The sequence below is a fragment of the Temnothorax curvispinosus genome, unplaced genomic scaffold (genome assembly GCF_003070985.1).
Source record: "Temnothorax curvispinosus isolate PA1 unplaced genomic scaffold, ASM307098v1 QBEX01013735.1, whole genome shotgun sequence".
Classification (NCBI taxonomy): domain Eukaryota; kingdom Metazoa; phylum Arthropoda; class Insecta; order Hymenoptera; family Formicidae; genus Temnothorax; species Temnothorax curvispinosus.
Genome location: NW_020223515.1, coordinates 293,613 through 315,505, shown reverse-complemented (window position 1 = coordinate 315,505; position 21,893 = coordinate 293,613). Strand labels below are relative to the sequence as shown.

Genomic DNA, 21,893 nt, shown 5'->3' with positions numbered 1-21,893 from the left:
CTTTATATTGTAATTTTACAAAGTATCGATTTTGATGTAAATCAAAACAGAGTTTGTTTAATATTGTGTTATAATAACAAGAAAGATAGCTTTATTTTTCACTTTTAATAGCTTTATTCACATTTATTTAGCATTTTTTTTGCAAATGTATTTTATGTATTTGTTATATTTGCTGATTTTATATTTAACAAAATTGATATTAGTGGTAACTTTTTGTTTGACTTTTATTTTTTATAAGGTATAGCACGAGGTATAGAAGGACGATAGTAATTTTCTTCAGATTCTCTTATTCAATATCGATTTAACTTACAAAATGGAAATATTAAATTATTTTTAAAAAAGATATTTTATATATATAATTATTTTTAACAATACTTTGGCAGGTATTTGATCTCTACAGCAATTTAAATTAGTCAAATGTTAAATTTAAAAATATTTACATGAAAAATTGAATTAGGGAATTAGGTGTAAAGATGAATTTCATATATATATGTATATATATAAACCTCATATTTATTTAAAAAGGATGTACAGAGTTTTGTTTGCAAGTATCAACAGCGAGACTCGGCAAGAGCGGCGCACGGAACAAGAATATCACACGGAACAAATAAAATAAAATGAGATAATGTGTGCTCGATTAAAAATGCGCGGCTGCGGCATTCGAGTCGAAATCTCAGATTCGCAAATGTATAATTCGCGCAAACGAATTCGCAATTCGGCTCATCGCTCGAATGCCGCACACAGTCGTTTTTCTCTTTGTATCTTCTATATTCAATTCCATATTACAATTGTGCTTTATCGGCTTTTCCTCCTATGGAGACTATAAAAACGTTTACTGCAATATTGCTCTCTCAACGGATTCTTTGGCAAAACTTATTACACATAGGTCATCATTACAATTAATAAATAAATGTATTAAATAATATAATGATGATGATAATATAATAATAATAATAAAATATAATAATAATGATAAAATAATGAAAATAGTGAAAATAGCAAATAGAATAATAATTAATAATCAGAGTCATTACGATAATAGCAATAAAGTAACAATGTATAAGTATGCAAAAAATCGTACCGAACATCGGACACAATGATCTAGCCCATATTTGGCCAATTGAAATTCAAACATGTATCTTTTGCATGCACGCGCTAAATTATTCCTCGAATTTTTTTTTTTAAGTGTGCCTTTCATTTAGCAGCAATGCCGAGCTGGAAAAATTGTCGCTAAGATTGCAGTGCGAAAAAATCTGTCGGATCGTTTTTAGCATCTGCGTTTTTTCCTTTCTGCACGGCTTTATATCACGTTATCGTGGCACATTATAATTGTAAGCAATAAATATCATAATTGCGGTTTGAATTAGCAATTTAAAGATGTAATTTGCAATCGCTAATTTTACCTTTATGATAAATCAAATTAAATTGCAAATTGCTAAAGAGCGTAACACAGACAGTGGAGACAAAATGATTTTCGCAACAAATAGTACAGTTTAATTATTTGATAAAAGGCGATCGACACGGACGGAACATCGCGCGAGAGAAATTTCAAAACTTTTATCGATTGACTGGAAATCAATAACAATAATTTAGATTTTGCGAGCACGCTTTGGATCGACACATCTAATGAGTTGAAAGAACGTTTTATATCGTTATTATACTCGCTATTTAATTTACTGTTCCCTTCATTTCAATATGCAATATTTGGTTTACTAGCGCATCTCTTTTGAATGTGACTAGAAATTGTCGGATTGCGTAGAATTGTCAAGTAATTTTCAATCTACAACATTATCCGGCAAGCTGAGTAAATTCGAGACGCATGAAATCTGTAGCGCGTGCCGCTGAAGCATCAATAATTAACACGGTAATTAAATCAGAGAACGCGCGTGCGCTTGCGAACGTAATTTCTCATTAAAAATCTCCGACGCTCGGCGCTAATTGCGCTTCGTGATAATCTTCTCCGGCGCGTTCCGCCCGACGACGAACGGGAACCAGTACGACTTCCGCCCCAAAGCGGAAGCGTGGCGAATGCGTTGAACGGAACGGGAGAACGAGCGTGATCGCCGAGCTGTCGAGGAAGTGTCCACGCGCCGACTTGTGCTAATTATCACGAATAAGAAAGAACGTTCTCCGTACAATGGCGATTAATATCTCGACATGACTCGCGGTTAGTATGTACTTACCTCGACAAAATTAAAAATAAATTTAAATAAAAAAATATCAATTCTCTGAATCTTTTAGTAACGAGCTACCTTTGAACTAATTACGATTTTTTTGTTCAATTTTTATGTCGATCCTACACGCCGCTCGCGATTACGCATTAATTATCCGTGTGAAAAGGCCGCTCAAAACCGGCGCAAAGGTCACGCTTTTTTGCCGCAATTGCGCGACGTGCTCGTTCGTTCGACGATCCGCATGATGTAAATGTCGTATGTCGGTGCGTGCCTGCGTGCTGCGGGGCGTGCGTATGTACGCGTGTGTACGTGCATGTGTTGGGTTTACTCGCGCGTGTGTATATGGTCTTTGGTTTCTACAAAAAATATATATAATATCCTTAACAGTAGTGATCATTACGGTCGACTCCTGATTTAAAAATCTCAAACTTATCGTGTTATACTTTACGATATTCTTAAGGGGGTGAAAGGTCGTTGTGCCTACAGGAGAGAAAAACGTGCCGTTGGGGCGCTTGACTTTGTTTACACGAATTATATATATATAATATATATATTTTTTATTCTTATTTATATATGTTCAATTTATATATATTTACATGGTCAGCGACTATATTCGCCACGCAAGCGCGCGCTCGCGAGGGCGGTCACGACCACCGCGTGGAAATTATACTAACTGAGGATATCATTAAATTAAACTACCTATCGTCGCGGCTCTCCAGAGAGCGGGCGACGCCGTCTTTAACGCTTTCGAGCATTCGAGATTCACTCGCATCGCTGCCATTAGCAATTAATTGATTAATTGATTGATTAAGTCGATCGACCGATGATTCTTCGGATTCTTCGGATTACGATTAATAAATAAAACGTAAAAGGGAACGTTATATTGCAAAGAACGGCAGCGACACGAGGAAACTCTGTACGCCAATGCTCTGATGTGACCGTCACTCGTCAAGCTCGTTTTACACGAAATCACGTCGCGCGCTCATCGATCAGATCAAATTCCCAAGTCCTGTCATCCATTTTGAACGCGATGGAATTCAGAACTCCGAGCACAACTAATCCTAGAGTCGTTTTAACGTTTCTTGTCCAAAAACGCCACTTATCCAGATTCATCGGCGTGAAGAGTGTTCGTCGAGCTATCCTAATCTTCTTCTTCGACATATTTAATCTTCCCCGTGGATTTATTGGTATCCTTCGCACTCCGAACTTTCCATTGCGCATTCCCGAAGCGGTTAAAAGGAGATCATTGCTAAATTTCGAGATGGTGTCTCTTGGTGATATGGCGTCCATCGCAACTCGTTGTCTCTCCGCTGATCGTTGGGAGACGCTCGATCAAGAGTTCTCCCGTCGTGCGGTTCGACCATCAAGCCAGATAGAGGTCCGTCGGTGTGGCGGAGGTGTGGTCCGGCTTGGTGCAGGCGCTTCCAGTCGGCGAGGCTGCGCTGGCCCCGCTGCTAGCCCTGGTAGCCGCCAGAGGCGAACGACTAGCCACATCGGCGCTGCTTTCCGGAGCACCGCTAGTGCAACCGCCACCGCCCTGCTGCGACGTATGGGTAGTTGTGTCTCCGTTGCAATAGTAGTACGTGGAGTCTACAACGAGAAACGATTACGTTTATCGCGCGTGGAATTTGCTGGTTTCTCTATACCCTGCTTAATATTGCGCGGCAATTCGCGATATCGAATTTTTGTCACGTGTATTATACCTGCTAATTTTACAGGCTCAATTAATGTTGTATCCGCGAATGAGATATTTGCTTACGTCGCATGTTTCACGTTTCGTGCGCAATTTGTAACGTTGCATATTTAGCCATGTTTTCGCCGCAACAACTTTTCCCGTTCTATTTATGTACGTGTACGTCTACTTGTACATGTACGTATCGCGCAGAATTAAGATGGAGTAAATTGTTTTCCGCGATGCGCCTATCTAATTTTTGCGTTTAATTATAACATTCACGTAACGCTCGCGTGGAATATCAAGAACGAGGAGAAATAAGCTGAGTGTGCGCGGGGAAGTGAGCGAGAGCGTTGCGATATCGCGAACGGATCTGCATTACGTGTTACGAGGTACGGGTTAGCGTATCGCGTGTCCGATAGGAAAAAAAGCGGTTTATTATTCTATTCATTTCTGCACGCGCGATGCGCGCTCTCTTCTAGTGTGCTTGCACCTCGAGGTATCGCGATCTCGGTTTAATGCCGCCAATCTTGTACGTTATGAGGGATAGGCATCGAATCGGGATTGTATTAGAACCGGATGGAGAACGCGACGTAGCTCCTTACGGGGAACTAGTTCGGTGTTATCTGATATGAATCGAGTTGCAACTCGCGTTAACGAGGAACGAGGCTAGGAAATTCTATTTAGACCGCGAGGAATTGTGTCCGCGTGCGCGGTTATATGTATGAGCGTAACCGGGAATAAGATTTTTGCTAGGTCATATCTTTGTGTATCGCATTCGTGTACAGTAATTCCTGCAGGATAGAGAATACGGTTGGCTTTCGCGCGTTTATTACTTAGACTTATAGATCAAGTAATAAACGTTGATTTCGCGAACGGTTGTGTAATGGCCGGCCGGCTTAGCAACGTTATCAATGGCGTTACCGAAATATCAGTCTACCTTGCTAGTGTTTTCGTATTTCGATGATCCTAATCTAATCGGTACTCATACTCACTGTTTACTTACTGAGCAACCCGCTTGTCGCTGCTCCATAACCATAGCCACTGTACGGTGCACTTGAATACTGGGAATATGCAGCGCTATACGCGTAGTCGCCACCACCTGAACAAAAGTCGACGATAAGCTGATTAATGCGGGCTGACAATGTCGACGTTTCTAAAATTAGCACATTATGTTAATGTCTTAATTGATTCTCGAAATTGGTCTTCCAGGTAAACTCGCGCGAAAATGCGCTAAAAAATAAATTAGATTCTCGCGCGCAGTTTGACTTTGCACGATGGAAACATAGTTCAACCGAAATAGTGGTTATTGCTGTAATTGATGCTAAACGATATAACTACAGCAATTATTAAAAAAAAAAAAATATGTTTAATTCTTGTATATATATTTAATTTTGCGAGTAATACATAAGATAAAAAAAGACATTCCAATTACATATCAATTAACATCATCATGGTATTCTATTCTCCATTGGTACGCGACTCTGTTTCCAATGGATAAAACTACCCTTCTGACAAAATTGCCGTTGCTCATCACCCCGAACTGGTAAATCAGCGCTCCTCAGACAGAGCTCTGACTTACCCTCCGAATGTACCAGGGCCAGGCTCGGTTCAACCCTTCAACCCCCGGAGGGTATACGAGCGCGCTTGTCCTTGACGAATGGTTAAGCAAGCGGTTTTTGGTTGTACTCACCGGTGGCGTAGTGTCCGAAACTTGGGAGCATCGTCGAGTACGGCGGTATCGCAGAGGCTACTTGGGGCTGAGAAACTGGCGGCTGCAAGACCGTCAGTCCGGGATCCCCTCCGGGGGTGTTGGGGGCCGCGGGGGTGGCGTTTGTCTCGTTCTGCAACGAAATCGGGGGACTTTGCTCGCCCCCACCGGCCCCCACCCCGACATACGATACTGCGACGGTACTGCTCTCTGCTATGGCCATGCACAACACAACACGACATTCGAATCAAGCACTAGCTAACGATCAGCGCCTTACGTCTAAAGCTTAATTAAACTGTTTTGGTGGGGACCGGGAAAAAAGTCGGGATTTGAGGGATCTTATTAATTACTTTTTAGAATTATGTCTCTCACAAATACAACCAGTTTCTGTTTAAACATTCTTTCATTTCTTTTATTTTTTTTTATGATTCCGTTCAATGTATAAATGGCATTTAAAAAAATTAACAAAAATTTCATACAATCTTAGTCTGAAAAAAATTTTGTACATTTTAGAACAGAAAATTTTATACAGGCCAAAATTAAGAGTGTGCTATTACTGTCTGATTTCAACGTATAATACAATGGAAAGAGAAAAAAATAAGAAAGAAAAAGAATGTTATTTCTTTGCGATGTATGCCTCGTATATATTTTTTGATTCGTTAGACATAAAATACAAATCACATTATCGTGGGTATAATAAAGGATTTTTCTGGAGAACACAGGAGATGCCGCGCTTAATCTCGCAGTAAGTTAACACCATAAACACTCGATGTGGTAGTACACACTTGAGATGTGGACATATTAGTTGGACACGCGCATATCTGAGAGAGGCTTAATAAAACCTTATGCTCAGCGAAACAGGTGTACATGATTCGGCACAACCGTAAGAAAACTAAAGAGGTGGCGAACTCACCGGTGGTGTGGTAAGGAGACATGTTAGCCCCATCCAATGTTTGGCTCAATTTTAGTTCTTGCATCGTCAGTGGCGCGAGCGGCGTCAAAGTACCACCTGCTATTAAGGGATCCCCATTTTTCCGTTATTGCGGTTCTCGTATCGTCGACGGCCAATCAAGGCGGAACGTTAAAAGATTATTTTGTCGCGGAGAATGCCCCTATATTTTCAACTCAAGAGTGCGTTACTTATAAAAATCGTTGTGAGAGATAGCGAGAACATTTGTAGCGCAGCTAATTTCTTCGCGTCTATGGATATATAAACTATAATACTCAATAATATAAACTATACAAGTTCAAGTACTTCCGCGTACACCCTTGACCAAGCACTTTACTCGCGATACTGCTATATATTAACGACGGTGCAGCAAGCTGCGATTGCGACTTTGACCGTTTATGTTGGTCTTCAAAAATACTTCGATCCGGGGCGAAGATCCTCGATTGAATTTCATGAGATGAAGCCACCGTTACACGCCTCGCTTCGTCCATTCCGAAAAGCACCGATCGGGAGAATTCGCGGCGCGACGCGGCGTGACCGAGTTGCTCGCAACACGTGCCATCGGAGAAAGTTCCGTTCATGTGTTGTGCACCACGTTCGGCGCGGTTATATACTTCTCAATACTTTGTACCGTCTGTATACGTTCCGCCGCTGATCGACCGCTTTTAAACGGCGTAAGAAAAGTAGAGAGCGAGATGAAAAGTGGAAGAATGAAAGACAGAGAGCGTGAGAGGGTGAGTATATGTGTGTGTGTGTGTGTGTGTGTGTAAATGTAATATGAAAAGGACATGGGTAAAAAGATCCGCGAACAAGAGATTTCGGCGATCCCACTTAGATAATAGATAAGAAGAGAGACACAAGTATAGACCAAGAGAGAGGAGAAAGAGAAGGAAGAAAGTCGGCTGATGAGAGAAGTGAGAGCGGTATTCCCCAAAGCTGAAAACGCCGAACCACCGTGTGGAGCCTTCCGCCACCTCTTCTGCTGCTGCTCGGTACAGCTCATGCATTATTAAAGCCATGTATTTAGCCGATATGGGTATGCAAAGCAAGACGTAAGCCGCAATAATAAGCGTACTGGGAGGAAACGAGAGAGGAAGGGAGAGTAGAAAGAGACAAAGAGAAAGAGAGAGAGAGAGAGAAAAAAGAGAGAGAAAGAGAGGTCTTGGGCGCGATGAGAGAGTAGAAGGATAGGAAACGAGAAGGTGGTGGTACGGGACACGGCGTTACGTACAAGAGGTTGTGGTGTACACACTATCTGGGATTTCCGTGCGAGGGGAGGAACGGCAGAGAAAGAGACAGAGGGACCACGCTTGACGGGGATGAGGGGGTGTCGGAAAGTGCCGGAGGGTGCCGGAGGGTGAAAAGAGAGGGAACAAGCACGCTCACCTATGGTGCCCCCTATGGGCGGGGTGTAAAGATGAGGCGTTTGCGCCTGCGTCATCGTACTGATGGTGCCCAGGGAGTCGTACAGCTCGGCGGAGGTGGCAATAGCGTTCCCGGGGAATCCGCTGTGTTCGTAATAACCGCCGCCTCCGCCGCTGCCGCTGCCAGTACCGCCACTGCCATTGCCGCCATTTCCACTGCCGCCGTTTCCACCGCCGTTTGTACCACCGGTCGTACCGCCGCCTCCACCGCCACCAAGCTCGCTCAAGAGCTTGTGCTCGTCCTTGATGCTCCATTTACTCGACCACAGCTGCAACACAAACCGGCGAAACCTGAAGTCGAAGTTCGCGAGTTGGAGGGACATCCGAGAACAAGCGCCAAGATTGACTTGAATGTTGTAGCTCGGCCCGACTCGGTCCCCCGATTACTGCAAGGGCTGGCTGAGAGTTACGCGGAAATTCTATGGAACTTAGCTTGCTTTTGATTGATTAGGGCATTTTAATGGAGATATGCTACCGGGCCTGACTCACTTGCCTGAGATTTCAACTTGATCTGATCTCAATTACTCATGCGGTAATATAGACATTGTAAACAATTTGTTGCGCGATTAACAAGTTTCTTCGATACTTACATTTGAATACAGTTGATCGCCGTTGTAGTTGTTCCTTTGCCTTTTCAAATCATTCTCGGCGTGGTCATTCAGCTCGCGATTATCATCTGTAAAAGTTTCAACAACTGTTAGAGACAGAATTCTTTTTTAATTTGTGGCAACATATTACGAGGATATGTATTGTCATTCAATACTAATCGTTAATAGCGATTCCAATATTAGAGCAACGTGCAGAACGTTCGATGAATGTTATTTCCGTCGGTGTATATCTCGAATTTGATAATTTCGAAACGCGAGAGAAAATGGATCGGCGACGAACCGACGGCACATCAACCGGCGCGATCGCATGTATAGTCATCCACCTACACGCGGACCAGGCGACCAGGCCATATACGCGGCTGGTCTCTCGTATTACCAACGAATCAAGACACAAATTAAACGTGGCCGGCCAAAACTAAATTGAATCTGTCGAGGGCTGGACGCGCGGCGGCGGCGGCGGCGGCGGCGCGGCATGGCTCGCGCGCGTAGACGGCGTATGGCATTGATAGATAGAGAAACAATTTCGATTCTATTATATGTCTTTATTATCTCCCGGCCGTCCCGGCGGTTTAATATAGGAACAGGCACGTGGGACGAGTGTCGTTATTCCGGTACCGAGGGTGTGGGCATCGCGAACCCTTGCCGGGGATGAGGTCGTGAACGGAACCGACCGGTGAGAGGTATAGGGATGGACGGCGAAAAGGGGGGGCAAGAGGGACGACAGGACGGACGCAATGTCGCTGGTGGGGGTATAGAGATAGTCCAACGTTCTGGGGTATCTCGAATAATTAAATGACCATCCGAGGGTGGGACGAGCGGAGTGCGCCTAGCATAGGGCTCGTTAAATCTCCCTGTCAAGTTGTGATTGTCCGGCCGGCCGAGAGCGACGATCCCGACCATTCGAACGGCAGGGTTTGTTCCTGGACCGCTATAAAACCCTCGTTTCAAACACCGGCGGCGGCGGCGGCGGCGATGCCCCGTGCGCTCTCTTCCCGCTCCCGCTCCCGGTCCCGCTCGAATTTTACGATTTGATCGGCCGAGTTAATCGCGGCCGCGCTGTGCCGCGGCATACAGACGCGTACCGCGTTACGATACGGTTTTACTGGAGTTTAGGGCGTTTCCTGGGGACATCGCAGTTCCACTTTGTAATTGGGATTGCACGTGAATCGGATTTCGAGTGATAAGTTAGTAAAACGACAATCGCTACCATGGGCCAATAACAGGTTTTATTACATTAGGGATTAATATTGTTCTTGTTTTTACAAGCGGACGCGCATCATCGAGCGTGTTCTTTTTCAGCAAGTTTATATAAAAAAAAAGAACATATGTAATTATCTCGCGTATAGAACTTATATAGAATAATAATATTGAAGTGTGTCTTCCTCTTTTTTTTTTTTTTAATGTATATTATATAATATCGAAAAGTTAATCAAGTTTCATTCAACGAAGCGTACTTTTATACGAAATAAAATTTGTAGACTTTGAGAAGTCGAAATCGTAGCTGGTCCTCGACTGATTTGACAACGAATGAATTATGTCGCGCGGAAGGAAGGTCAGCGCGTCCCCCGAAAAAGAGCAGTAAATCGAATAACTCGATTGATGCTCAAGAGGGCAAAGCACGCGCTTGCACGAGCGAGCGGGCGAACGGGCGAACGGGCGAACGTTCTCTCGCTCGCGTTATTCGAAAGCAATTGAGTCAATGTTAAGCAATACAATACACGGGTAATAATGGACTTTGGGGCGAATCTGGCCTCGCGGTGTATCCCCTATACGTCCAGGGGATATATAGGGTGGGACACGCCGGGTTCTGGGATTCTGCATGGGGTCAGAAGCGCGCAGATGTAACGCGACAACAAACAGCCCCGATAGATTGCAATGCTTCCCTCGAGAGGTCGTTCGTAAATTCGTAATAAGCTCCGGGATCTTTGGGTATGTCTTGGCTCGTTCGTCGAAGACATAAGACATAAATAATGGCGCGCTGGGACCGCTTCGATTTTTCTCGATCGACGAGTCTCAAATTGTGGGAACATCGGCATTCGTTCGGCAAACTCGATACTTTATAAAGATTCCTTCGACGCGTACCTTTGACCTTTAACATATAGCGTTTATATTGTTAAAATTAACTGAAGCATGGCAAGAGGTATAAGATTCGAGTCGAATCCGATCTAGCCGCTGCAAAATAACAGCGTTTCCACCGCTGGAAAGTTAAAACAGAATCGATCGCGCTCCGTAACATAGTTTTTCCCGTGAGTCTCTCTGGTCAGAGCGTTTCATTAAATTAGAGTACTTGCGGCTAGGTTAACGCGACGATCGGTCGATTTTTACGTTTTGACGGCACGGCACCGAAGCCGGAGGAATGCTCTCGGAACGATCACCGTGCTCGGTCGTTGAAATTCCAGGCGGTTAGGAGGTACGCGTATATACGTACGTACGTTGATACACGCTGATGATCTCCCTGGAGGATAGGGAAGCTAATGTGTCGCCGGGGCCGAGATAGAGAGGAAGCCGTCTGTGGTCTCTGTCTCTCTGTGAAGTTTATAATCTAATACGTATACCTACCCTCTCGGCGCGAGCGCACGCTCGCAAAACATTGAGTGCTCTCACCGCGGACGCGACCACTTTTGCGGCCGCGTATCGCCGCTCTCATAATCCGATTATATTGAATTACCCATGTACCTATCGGCACACTGCGCGCCGCGCGTTCCCGCGTACGAATCGATATATCTCGCCGCGAAACGCGCGCTCGCGGAATTTTGATCGAGCTCACGCGCGCGGTTTTCCCTGCTGTATCGTATCGCGTAACGCTGTGGCTTGCTCGTGTATATACCACAGAATAGAAAAAAAAAACGCCTGTTTCGCGGAATCATCATAATCGAATTAATTTAGTCCCCGATGACACGGGCAGATGGATTAGAGAATTTTTTCGCGCTAACATCTTGGAGGACGCGAAATTATTTTATAGCTCGCAAAATAAATGGCGAATTACTCCGCGAGAGACTCTTGCAACGCGATCGGCACAGAAAACCTCTTGCGAAGCCAAAGCGCCGTCGTCGGTCACGTGTATGCGGCACGTGTCATGAATATTTCGGTCTGCGTTATTCACGCAATGACAGCAGAATGAATCGCAACACGTGCTCGGTGACGTTTGACTGATAACCTTGCTGTGTGTGTGGCTAATCTTGGTTCGCTCGGGGCAATAAGTGCTCCAAGTGACTCGATCATTCGCAAACGAGCGCGTACGACTAGAAAATGCGTAAGCTCAAAACATATGTCCCAATAGACAAATTTCTACATCGGGTATCCATGTGCAAACAATATCGTCGCATATTCTATTTTTTAATTATCGTTTTTATTCCAATCATCGCTCAATGTTATTATATAAGGAATTATTTATACGTGATGTCATATAAGTGAGTAAAAGAGTCACTTATAACAAGATTCATTATTTAAACTATACCTAATCTCTGTCTTTACATGTCCATTTGAGTGGGCAATGCAAATGAATGAAATATAATTCACGAGTCTTAGTGTGACTGAATAAGGTAAAAATTTGAATTTTCAAAAATGAGACTATAAGGACATACAAATGAGCACTGATGGTGCTCGCAATGCCGTAGCACTAACGTCTTTGCGAAATTGTTAACTTCCCCATTATCTGTGCTCTTCACGAGCTAAATCGACTTAGTTTATCTTCGGGACACAACGACAATGACATCATATTTAAATTATATCGCATCTCTAATTTTTACAAGTGACAAATTACTGCCTTATACGATCCATATTTATACGAACATTACTCAATCTCAAGTATTGTTATCTGAAAATTCGCTATTATTTAATTTATATATCTGCGATATTAATAACACTTCTTCCTCTTCATGACGCATGCTTTCGCATCATGCTGTTTCGCTTCGAGAGTTCTGCAAGTTCAGTTGCAATTCGATATCTCAACTAAAGCGATCTCGTGGCCGATAATAAGCATTGGATTCAGTATTGAATAATGTTACACGATGACAGAGCGTAGTAGGTTCGAGAAGATGCGAACGAAGAAGCAAGGTCAGCGACACGAACGAGGAGAGTGACTCACCGTCAACGCTGCGTTTTCTCTTGATGCTGTTGCCATTGGGATCCTGATGATGCGCCGGGATGCCCAGGATGCCACTGATGCTGTAGGCGTTGGGAGCGGTGGCAGCGGGATGACCTGCCACCGTCGCAGGTGCATGTGCTATCACCGACACGGAACCGCCCGATCCCGGCTGACCTTGCTGTTGACCTTGCTGCTGCTGCGCCTGCTGTTGCTGATGCGCGTGCTTCGCCTTCTCCGCCGCCTTGTTCCTCACGATCCTGCGAACAATAGGTCAGGCATCATATAGCGAAACCGCCATGTCACCAAGAGACGCCGTCTTCTCTTTCGTTTTTTCTCTTTCTCGAATTAAAAATCCGAATAAATGACGCCGGCTGGTAATAAATCGCGACAGCGTTCGCTGATCTGAATCTCATTGAAAACGCTTTCGGCAAAGTCGAAGCGTAGACGCATCTACGCTACGCGCGCTGCGTATCTATTAATATACAGTGACTTCATAATGTAACAATGGAGTGGCACAAAGTACCGATTGTTAATTCCAAGTCCATCGGGCGCGGAGCGATTCGCGTTCGAGATTGATGATGAAGCTTGGCATTGTTATGAGACAAGATCTTCCTGTTGAGCGCGGCGGTTTGACTTTTGAGCGCCGCAGTGATAAACGGAGATCAAGATATTGAACTATCGGTCGCGAATTACACGATCACTAATTTGAATTGCGTGGATTGTGAAATAAGTAAAAATTTGAGGGGATGTAACGCGATAAATCAAACGCGTATGTTACATCATTACATTTTTCAATTTAGCAAAGATACCTGTCGCAGAAATATTTCTTCCAAAAGTGATCTCTCTTCGCTTTTTTGACAAGTGCCTGTTAAGCTCGATGCGGAAGAGCAGAACGAGCTGCCACGACGAAAGTAACGATTGTTCATTCCAATTCCATCACAGCCGATCATAAATCCCGACATCGCCGCTTAGAGCGCGAGGCTATGTCCGCTTGACTTTACCACCGATAACCGCCCTATACGATGCCGATCCGCGAGTCACGGGTTACACGATGATTAATTACGATTACGCGGGTCACTTCGCGTACGATCATTCTTCTCGACTCCAATGTATAACCTAGACCTACCTACCGCGAGCGTACACACTTATACGAATATGCTCATCGTTGCACACGCATACGAGGAGACGCGAATCGTTTCATTATTGTTGCCTGACGTCGCGTCGGGGCCGTCGGCCGTTACCTTCGGATAGCGACCAGCGACGTGACTTTGCGAAACTTGGCCGCATTGTATCATAATCGTATCATAATCGTATCGAGGGAGAGTCGCCGCCGCAAATGTAACGGAGTGACCATCTCGACTCTCCCTTTCCTCCACTTCCGTCGAGTACGCGGGGCGTATACACTGGCTGCTTATTATCCGTGATATATTGCGCGTGCGGTTTCAATGGTCAGCAACTCTGCCGACGTCGGTATCAATTATACCGTCGAATATTCACGGCGGAGCACTGTTAATCTCGCGCATGCGACTCGCCGCAAAAGTGCGAAATGTCTCGCGCGAACCAAGTTGCGCGTTTTACGGCGCCAATGACCGGCCGCGCCCGGTACGCCCTTTCGGCCTTGGATGATTTAACGCTCTCCACGGGTCGACTTTTTGCTCCCGTAGGATGCACAGGCCGGCAACGTCCTCGCCGGAACGCGCGCAGCCCGGTGAGGACGAATCGGTGAGACTGTTTTCCAAGAGGCTCGCAACTCGGAGATTTTTATGCGACAGATAAATACATGGAATATGGACTTGGAATTGTAGTATTTCTTGAATAAATTGTCGGTAGTGGCGTTTAAATTTTCAATAGATTTGCACTTTGGATTTCTCAGCAATGACCGTGATACAATCAGCTCGCTTCCTTCTATTAACGAGAATACTAAAAAGATTACTGAAAATGTAAACTTCTTCGTGGAGTAATTCGCAGGGATAGTACGCAACGTGTGCTACACATATTACGTTTGGTCGTAAAACGTAGCGGATATTCCACTCTTTTTCAATGGTCATCCTTTTTCACCTCGTAATGCACTTTGGAGCGCGTCAGGTCAACGATTCCTCGCCGGGATGGGCCAGTACGTAATGGATCGACATTAAGTCCTTCGTTTCTGCCGTGGATGTGTTTGTGGGCTAGGTAATCGTGGGGGTGCGAGCAACGGCGATCAATCAGATGACACCTGTTGCCCAACCTCCCTCGTTCGTTCGCCACCTTCACCAATTCGCAACAATTAGCAGCGATCCTTATCAAGGTTAGACTCTAGGGTGGCCGGGGTACCAGCGATCCTAAACCAACGAGTTATCGCACGTCGCTCGCTACACATGGAAATTTCACACCTGCAATATAGCTAATCGCTATCATGTTTTTCGATAATGATAAGCTAATTAATCTGATATTACTCTCGTCATTCCTTTATATCGGAGCACACCCTTATATACATGTTAACTATTAATTAAATGCGATTTTCGAATTTTTACTGAAATTTCGAAAATGTCTATTGAACACAAATAAAATAATAAATAATATTTAAGAAAATATTTAGAAGTAGAAGAAAAATATTTTTACCGGAGAATATTATGGCACACCATGATAAAAACGTTGCCGTGTTTGCTCGCTATATAATCAACGATGCGTTATTTTTTCCACAGTGAAACGCGAGAGGTATTTCGTGAATGATGAAAATCAGACGCGTGGCTTCCGCGAAACAGCACGTAACGACTTCACTCGCGCGGCATAATGAACGTAATCGACGATCTAATAAATGCAACGGCGCGCGGCGTCCGAGGAGAGGTAGTCCTTTTGCTATAACAGGTGCAGATTATATCGTAATACAGATGGTGCGAACCGTTGCGACACGGTGCGCTTCGTTCGGCGAATGTGGCCGAATGAGCGAGAGCTTTCGCGTTAAAATTCATTGCACGCCCGGGCTTCGGCACTCTAATTAACGTAATCCTTTGCGAGCACGCTCGTTATCGATGCATTGCTAAATATCAGCAGCGGCTTGGTAATTTTCTATATGCCACTGGCAAGGGATGGGGCAATTCGCCAAAGACTAATCGAGTAGTTGCGCGATTTTGCGCAAGTAAATCGCGATGTTGCGTTATCATTTTCGCGATCGTGATGTTATGCTCGAAATACTGACACGTAGACCGCGAGTTAAGAAAATGCATTTTTGATATTTTTCTGAGATGAGAGTGATTGTGAAGATTTTGTTCATAATGCGGAACATTGATCTTTCAAGAAATTATCATTTTTGAAAGAATAGGATTGTATTGATGATAAGGAGTACCACTAACAATAAGAGTTATCTGAGATATAGAAGGAGAAAAGAAAGAGAGAGAGAGAGCGAGAGAGAGACTTGTATGGACAGAGGAAAATAGAGAAGCGAATGGATGAGAACGAAGTTCGTACGATGTAACCCCAACATTTTCCTGACGGTACAATGTTTCTCCCTTCGTGCTCGATTCTCCGTTCTTGTTCTCCTCTTTCCCTTTTCTTTGTCTCTTTCCCTCTTACCCTCTCTTTCCCCTACCTTTCCGGTCCTTCATCTAATCATTGAGTGCACCTTTTCTTCTGTGCTTTTCCCCGTGGCGATTCTTGTTGCGATCTGCGGCGCGAGACGATGCGAGCTCGACGGTTTCCAACACAGATTTTACAACTTGCTTTCCATCTATATAATTAAGCTTTCATGGTTAAAGCTGATAAATTGCGAACAGTACCACTAACGTTACAAGAAAGAAAATGCCATTTAGTGCGTATTACAATATATAAATAATCACGATTGGCTTTTTATAACGTCGCATACTAATCATTGAAGTCCATGTTTTTTTAACAATCGAGAACATCCATTACAGTTGTTTCCGCTGCTGAATCTTAGCTGAAATCGCGTTTAATAGTTGTGCATCGTAAAGTTAGTCAGCTCGCTCGCATTTCGGCACGAATTTGCGAGTTCGCCATTGGGAATTGTGTAAGTCTGTTGCCGGAAAATCATGTGACGGCTTTCGTTCGCGTTCGAGAGTAGGGAGAAGAAAGTCCCTCGATTCTTGATACGATAGGCACGAGAAAAGGGATTTCCCGTGAATGATACGAAACGACGTTCTCCTTCGCTCTCACGGTTACGATGCTTAAGAGAAACCGGAGGTGGCGCCTCGGAGGAAGGCTTGGTAGAATTATGAGGGTAGAGCGTGTCGGGGATGCCACGTGGGAAGAAGCTATGCCTCCCCTGGCGCCGTCAGATCGTTCCCCAACGGCCACTCCTGAACTAAACTGCTCCGCTACCTACCCTGAAGTGCCATCTCCCACTCCAAAGTCAAGCTTCCTTGCCGTTCGCTTTAAGTATGTGGATGTCGCAGCCGCATATCGCTTAAATCTTACAATCAGGACTGCGTGTACTTAAAAATTTAAGAACAAGAAGAATGGAACGAATTGTTTACTTATTAATCTGGAATTATATTGCTTAAAACGCTAAAAAGAAAACACAATGAAAAATTACACAAAAAGAAAAGTTATAGTTTCGCTTCAATATGCAACGTTAGTGTTCACTATTTATTCCGCGTTTTTGTAAGTGATAAAAAATGCGTATGTATTTTTCGAATAACGAAGCAATATAGAGATAGTGTAAATCATCCAAGTTATTCGAGCGTGCCTGGCGACTTAACGTCTAAAATGCGTAGTCGACAACGACATTGAACGTCTTTTTATTGGCTGGAATTTATTTCTAACAAACCGATAGTAACTATAGGAATATAATAGACGCGTCCGAACGTGTACGAGTATCATTACATAGGCCGCCTCCGATGATAGAAGTTTGCGCCCCACCGCCCCCGCGATTCCGTCACGGCTAGGAAAATCGTAGGCAGCTACCACGAGCGACGTTCCGAGAAAGCAGGAGATGAGTTCGGGTTCGTGCCACAGCTCTGGAACCACAAACTTTAATGTCGGCATTACTTTTATGCACGACTTTATGCCAAGTATCCCATCAAATATATGACCCGCACTCCCGCACGCTTTCCTCTAGGATGGAGAGAGCACCCTTCTCCCTACTTACCCGATCCTGCCCCCGATCGTCCCGTACTCGCGGCCGCGCGGCTAAATTATTGCGAATAAAACTTTATACTCAAATTACCTCTACGCCAACTTTATCACATTTCGCCGGCGCTGGGGCCGCCTAGGTTCTCCCGCCACCGTTGCCGCTACCACCACCATCGTGGTGGCGCGTTCTCCAACCTCCGACGTTTCCTTCTGTGTCGGGGGTTGGTGACTGGGCGGATTTAAATTCACCTCTCACGGATCGAGATTAATTTCTTCGGATCTCGAGCACGGCCGTCCACGCGGTCGCCGTAGCTTAATCCTTTCGAGACATTATTCAGCTAGTTACGTTACGAGGATAGGTTTCTTCTGATGTTACTAAAGATCAATGATCTAACGACGAAGGAGAAGTATTATGGATTGCCAACGGGCGTGGATCTTGATCATAGCGTGGGCGAAAAGAGGCGATCGATGGTTGTCAATGAGCTCAAATCGCTCGTTAGCGGATACGTATACACGCTAGTGAATATCACGAGGGATTTCCGGATTGCGATGCGAGCGCAAACGATCTGTAATTGTCAATTATCGTGCCGCTCGTTAGGCGTCGGCTGTTATTGATCGCTCAAAGTGCTGGTGGATCTTGTATTGACCACGAAGGAAAGAATGTTTTACTCACACAACAAGAGAAAAAGAGAGAGAGGGGGGAAGGGGAGACAGAACACGGTTCATTTCTCATCGACTTAAATCTTCGCGTATCGATTGTATCGATTATATGAAATGGTATAAAGCTAAAATTTATTTTATAAATTTTATAACAATTTAAAAAGCTTTTATTTTTTGTATATATTTAATGTAAAATACATAATACTAAATTCTTTTTTCACGCCTTTAATTTAAATTTAATAAAGAAATCTACTCACGTTAAACTCGCAGAACTCAGATAACAGTTAAATTATGGCATGCTATTCTTACGAGCAGATGTTGCTGCATTTCACCAAAGTATCTGTTTTTACACGTCGTTTACCGTGGTTCCGCGCCGACGTAGAAAATACGAATTTAGAAGCTTGACCCGAAATTTCCATCGTTGTTTTAATTTTTCATGAAGTCTAATTTGCATCGCTACCATTGTTCGTGCTCCCGATGTCCGGATAATAAAACGATATTCAATTTGCCCCGGCGCGTTTGATGACAGAATAATTCTGTTGGCAAAATGATTCGATAGGATGATGTTAAATGCGTATTAACGTGCCTTGCGTTCTTGCGGTGTTAATGTGGAGCTTAAGTTATTACGACCTATTATATGCCGCGGCGGATTGCGGGAGATTTCAAGGGGCTTTCGGAGGATTTAGCGGTCCCGGGGCAGATGCTCCGTCCATGGCCCACGAATAGTACCAGAACGGAACTCCTCTCTCTCGTTAACTCGAAGTCGAGAGAAGGATCGGGGGGTGGTGAGCACCCGAGAGCAGCGAGAGGGAGTAAGACGGAGCCAGAAGCAGCAGCCAGAGTCGCAGAACTGTTCCGCCGAACTGTAGACACAATACGGGGTTCGCTCCACGGCTATTGTACGCCCTTCAGAGCCGCACAATGGCTGGAAAAGGTGTATCCTGATATTCCGTCACTTCTCCCTCACTCTTGAGAGGAAGAGAGAGAGAGAGAGAGGGAGAGAGGAGGCTATAATGTACTCTGAACGGGAGCTACCTGGCGCTTCCATGCAATGCAGCAAGGTGTGATTCTTAAACAAAAGCAACTCCCGCGATGTCGGAGTTCGCGCTTCTATTCGTTTGTACTGTACGAGATTATATCTTCGAAATACATTGCTTTTTCTTAAAAATACTTTTCAATTTAGCTTAATCTCTTTCGAATTAATTCTTTTTCATTACGAATGACATATTTAGGAAGGATTTAGGCAACTTTGGAAGTTACGCGAGACAATGTTGCATCTCTTCAAACGATAGATTTATAATATTTATCCTTCGTTTTTATTCTCTTATTCTATTACACATATATTATATATTATGTAGTTTATAATGATTCCACTTTTAAAACGTCAAGTATGGATTGAAACGGTATACCGTAGTGCGCCATTTCGTGCTACTCTTCGGTGGCGCGTCTCATTTTGATGAAGTGTCCCTTCCTTGCTCGCGCGTTCAGGATGAGTATATTATTATATCTGGGGACGCGCAGGGTGCGCATTGTCAAACGGCAGCTGCCGGTTCCGTGTACACAACTATATTAACTGCGGCTGTGCCGGCGTTCAACGACATAATAATTTGCGTGTATCCGTGCATGCGCGCGTATACGTACGGAAAATGTGTGTTTGTGTGTTTGTTTGCGATGCCGTGCATCCCGACGACAAAAGCTACGCTCCCAACAATGATACTGGCGAGTCAACAGTCACCGATCCTCTAAGCACAATGTAACACACGATTTATAATATATCGTTCCTGTACCGACACTTGGTTCCCCCCTCGAGACGGCCATGGGAAGTCAAGAGGATAGTCTGTATTCACTATTATGCGCGCGGTGATCAGGAATGTTATTCATATATTCGAAGCTGTCCCTCGTTTTCCAGCATCGCGCTGTTTAATCCTAAACACGATGACGTAATTGACGTATCTGTATAAGATAAAGTTAAGCAAGATAAATAATTATCAATCTCTACGTATCATATATTAATCACACACGCGAGTAATGCGAGATCGTGGCATAGGTCGTGGGAAGTGACACTGCAATTTCGTTTTACGATCGTTCACTAGATCGATTATGGCACGATAATACGTGATTGAACTTCCCTGTGATTATTACTCATCGGTGATGAGCAATTAATAGCGGAGTTTCGACGGTTCATTAACTTACCAGTCAATTCAATGACCGAGTGGATATTAAACGCCCGTTTTCCCAAGTCATCGCCCGCTAAATGGCAATCGCATTTTTCCGTTATGAAGTTGAATCGTGAAATTCGCACTATTGCGAATTATGTAGATCCAATGTGATCGACGGGATGTTCCCGAAGCCTTGGCTTCTGTCCGGTCGAGCAGTTTCGGCGGTACAATGCTCTCGAGCAACTTCGCTATTCCAGCTCTCGACCAGGAACAAAAGGGACGAAGCATTATGGGCTGGCAGAGTAGGCGACCATCCGGTTTCATTGCTGTTCCGTCTGTCCTCTGACGTTTCCACGGCAACCTGAATTTCGTGCATCGCCGTCACCGCCGTCGACGCCGTTGCTACCACCGTCGTCCTGCTCGTCGACGTCCTCCTCGTTGTCGTCCTTGCCGTCGTCGATGTCGTCGATGTCGTCATCCTTATCATTGTCGTCGTCATTGTCGCCATTCTCATCGAGGTACAACCTCAAAGTCTCTCATAGCGGTTCCCTCCATTCGCTGGCAGGGGATACGGAGAACCCGTAATTGTAACTTCATTTGGGGCTAATTTCGGCCGGAGGGTATGATGAAACGCGGTAATAATTGCGTTATCCAGACAAAGGACGGTTATGGATACGCGCCGCCGCCACTGCCGGCGTTTCCAACGTGGAGGCACCATCCCCCGGATCCTCCGCCCACCCCCGAGGGTGCTGCTGTGCCGGATAATGTAGGAGGGCCTCCTTCCCTTTCGCTCCCGCGCACCGCAAATATGGCTGCTTTAACGAAGTCCACGACCATGGTGCACCATATTGTTCTCCCTACGGCCATGTGTGTGTCGCTATTCATTTAAACACCGACATCCTATCACCCTTCCAAGAGAGAAAAATCTTTGATTTTTAACTTATCTCTGAAACAGTCTTGATCGGTATTCAAAATCATTCTATTATATTTTTTGAGGCAAGTAATAGAAAAATAAGGTGGCATTGAATATTTTGCTCTGTGCAAAATTTGTTTTAGATAAAATGACGGTCTTGGATTGCAGTGTCATCAAGCATTTTTTCATATTGTTGAAATAAAATGTCCCCGAACGCCAATACGATATTTATCGAGAAATTAGCGTCCGCCAAGAATGCGAAATAGCGAACCAATTCCTTCGGTAAATGAATTCAAGTTGAGATGACAAATGCGACGATTTGACGGCTTCCTGGAGGAGAAGAGTCCTCCCGCGGTGCTGCGTGGAATGGTAAATAAGCTCGTCGGGGTAGGCAGAGCATTATTTATGGGGATGTAATTTAATAACCGAAAGATGAACAGGGAGATATACCGGTGATGCCGGCCGGAAA

At 44.5% G+C, this 21,893-nt stretch overlaps 2 protein-coding genes across 10 annotated transcripts in view; one reads left to right on the top strand and one right to left on the bottom strand.

Annotated features, from left to right (window-relative positions):
• Positions 1–21,893, top strand: part of LOC112463921 — a 157,150-nt gene that overhangs the window by 12,978 nt on the left and 122,279 nt on the right. The window lies entirely within an intron of this gene.
• Positions 513–21,893, bottom strand: part of LOC112463916 (paired box protein Pax-5-like) — a 119,843-nt gene continuing 98,462 nt past the window's right edge. For 3 of the 9 annotated variants that reach the window (XM_025030610.1, XM_025030611.1, XM_025030608.1), the window contains 7 exons: positions 12,626–12,882; positions 8,521–8,606; positions 7,893–8,199; positions 6,471–6,569; positions 5,540–5,770; positions 4,853–4,948; positions 513–3,764 (listed from right to left, as the gene is read on the bottom strand). In XM_025030610.1, the coding sequence (XP_024886378.1) occupies positions 3,538–3,764; positions 4,853–4,948; positions 5,540–5,770; positions 6,471–6,569; positions 7,893–8,199; positions 8,521–8,606; positions 12,626–12,882 (1,303 nt within the window). In that variant the 3' untranslated portion in view covers positions 513–3,537. Of the gene's footprint in view, positions 3,765–4,841; positions 4,949–5,539; positions 5,771–6,470; positions 6,570–7,892; positions 8,200–8,520; positions 8,607–12,625; positions 12,883–21,893 lie in introns of all 9 variants that reach the window. The other 6 variants (XM_025030609.1, XM_025030614.1, XM_025030615.1 and 3 more) reach the window with 6 other exon arrangements.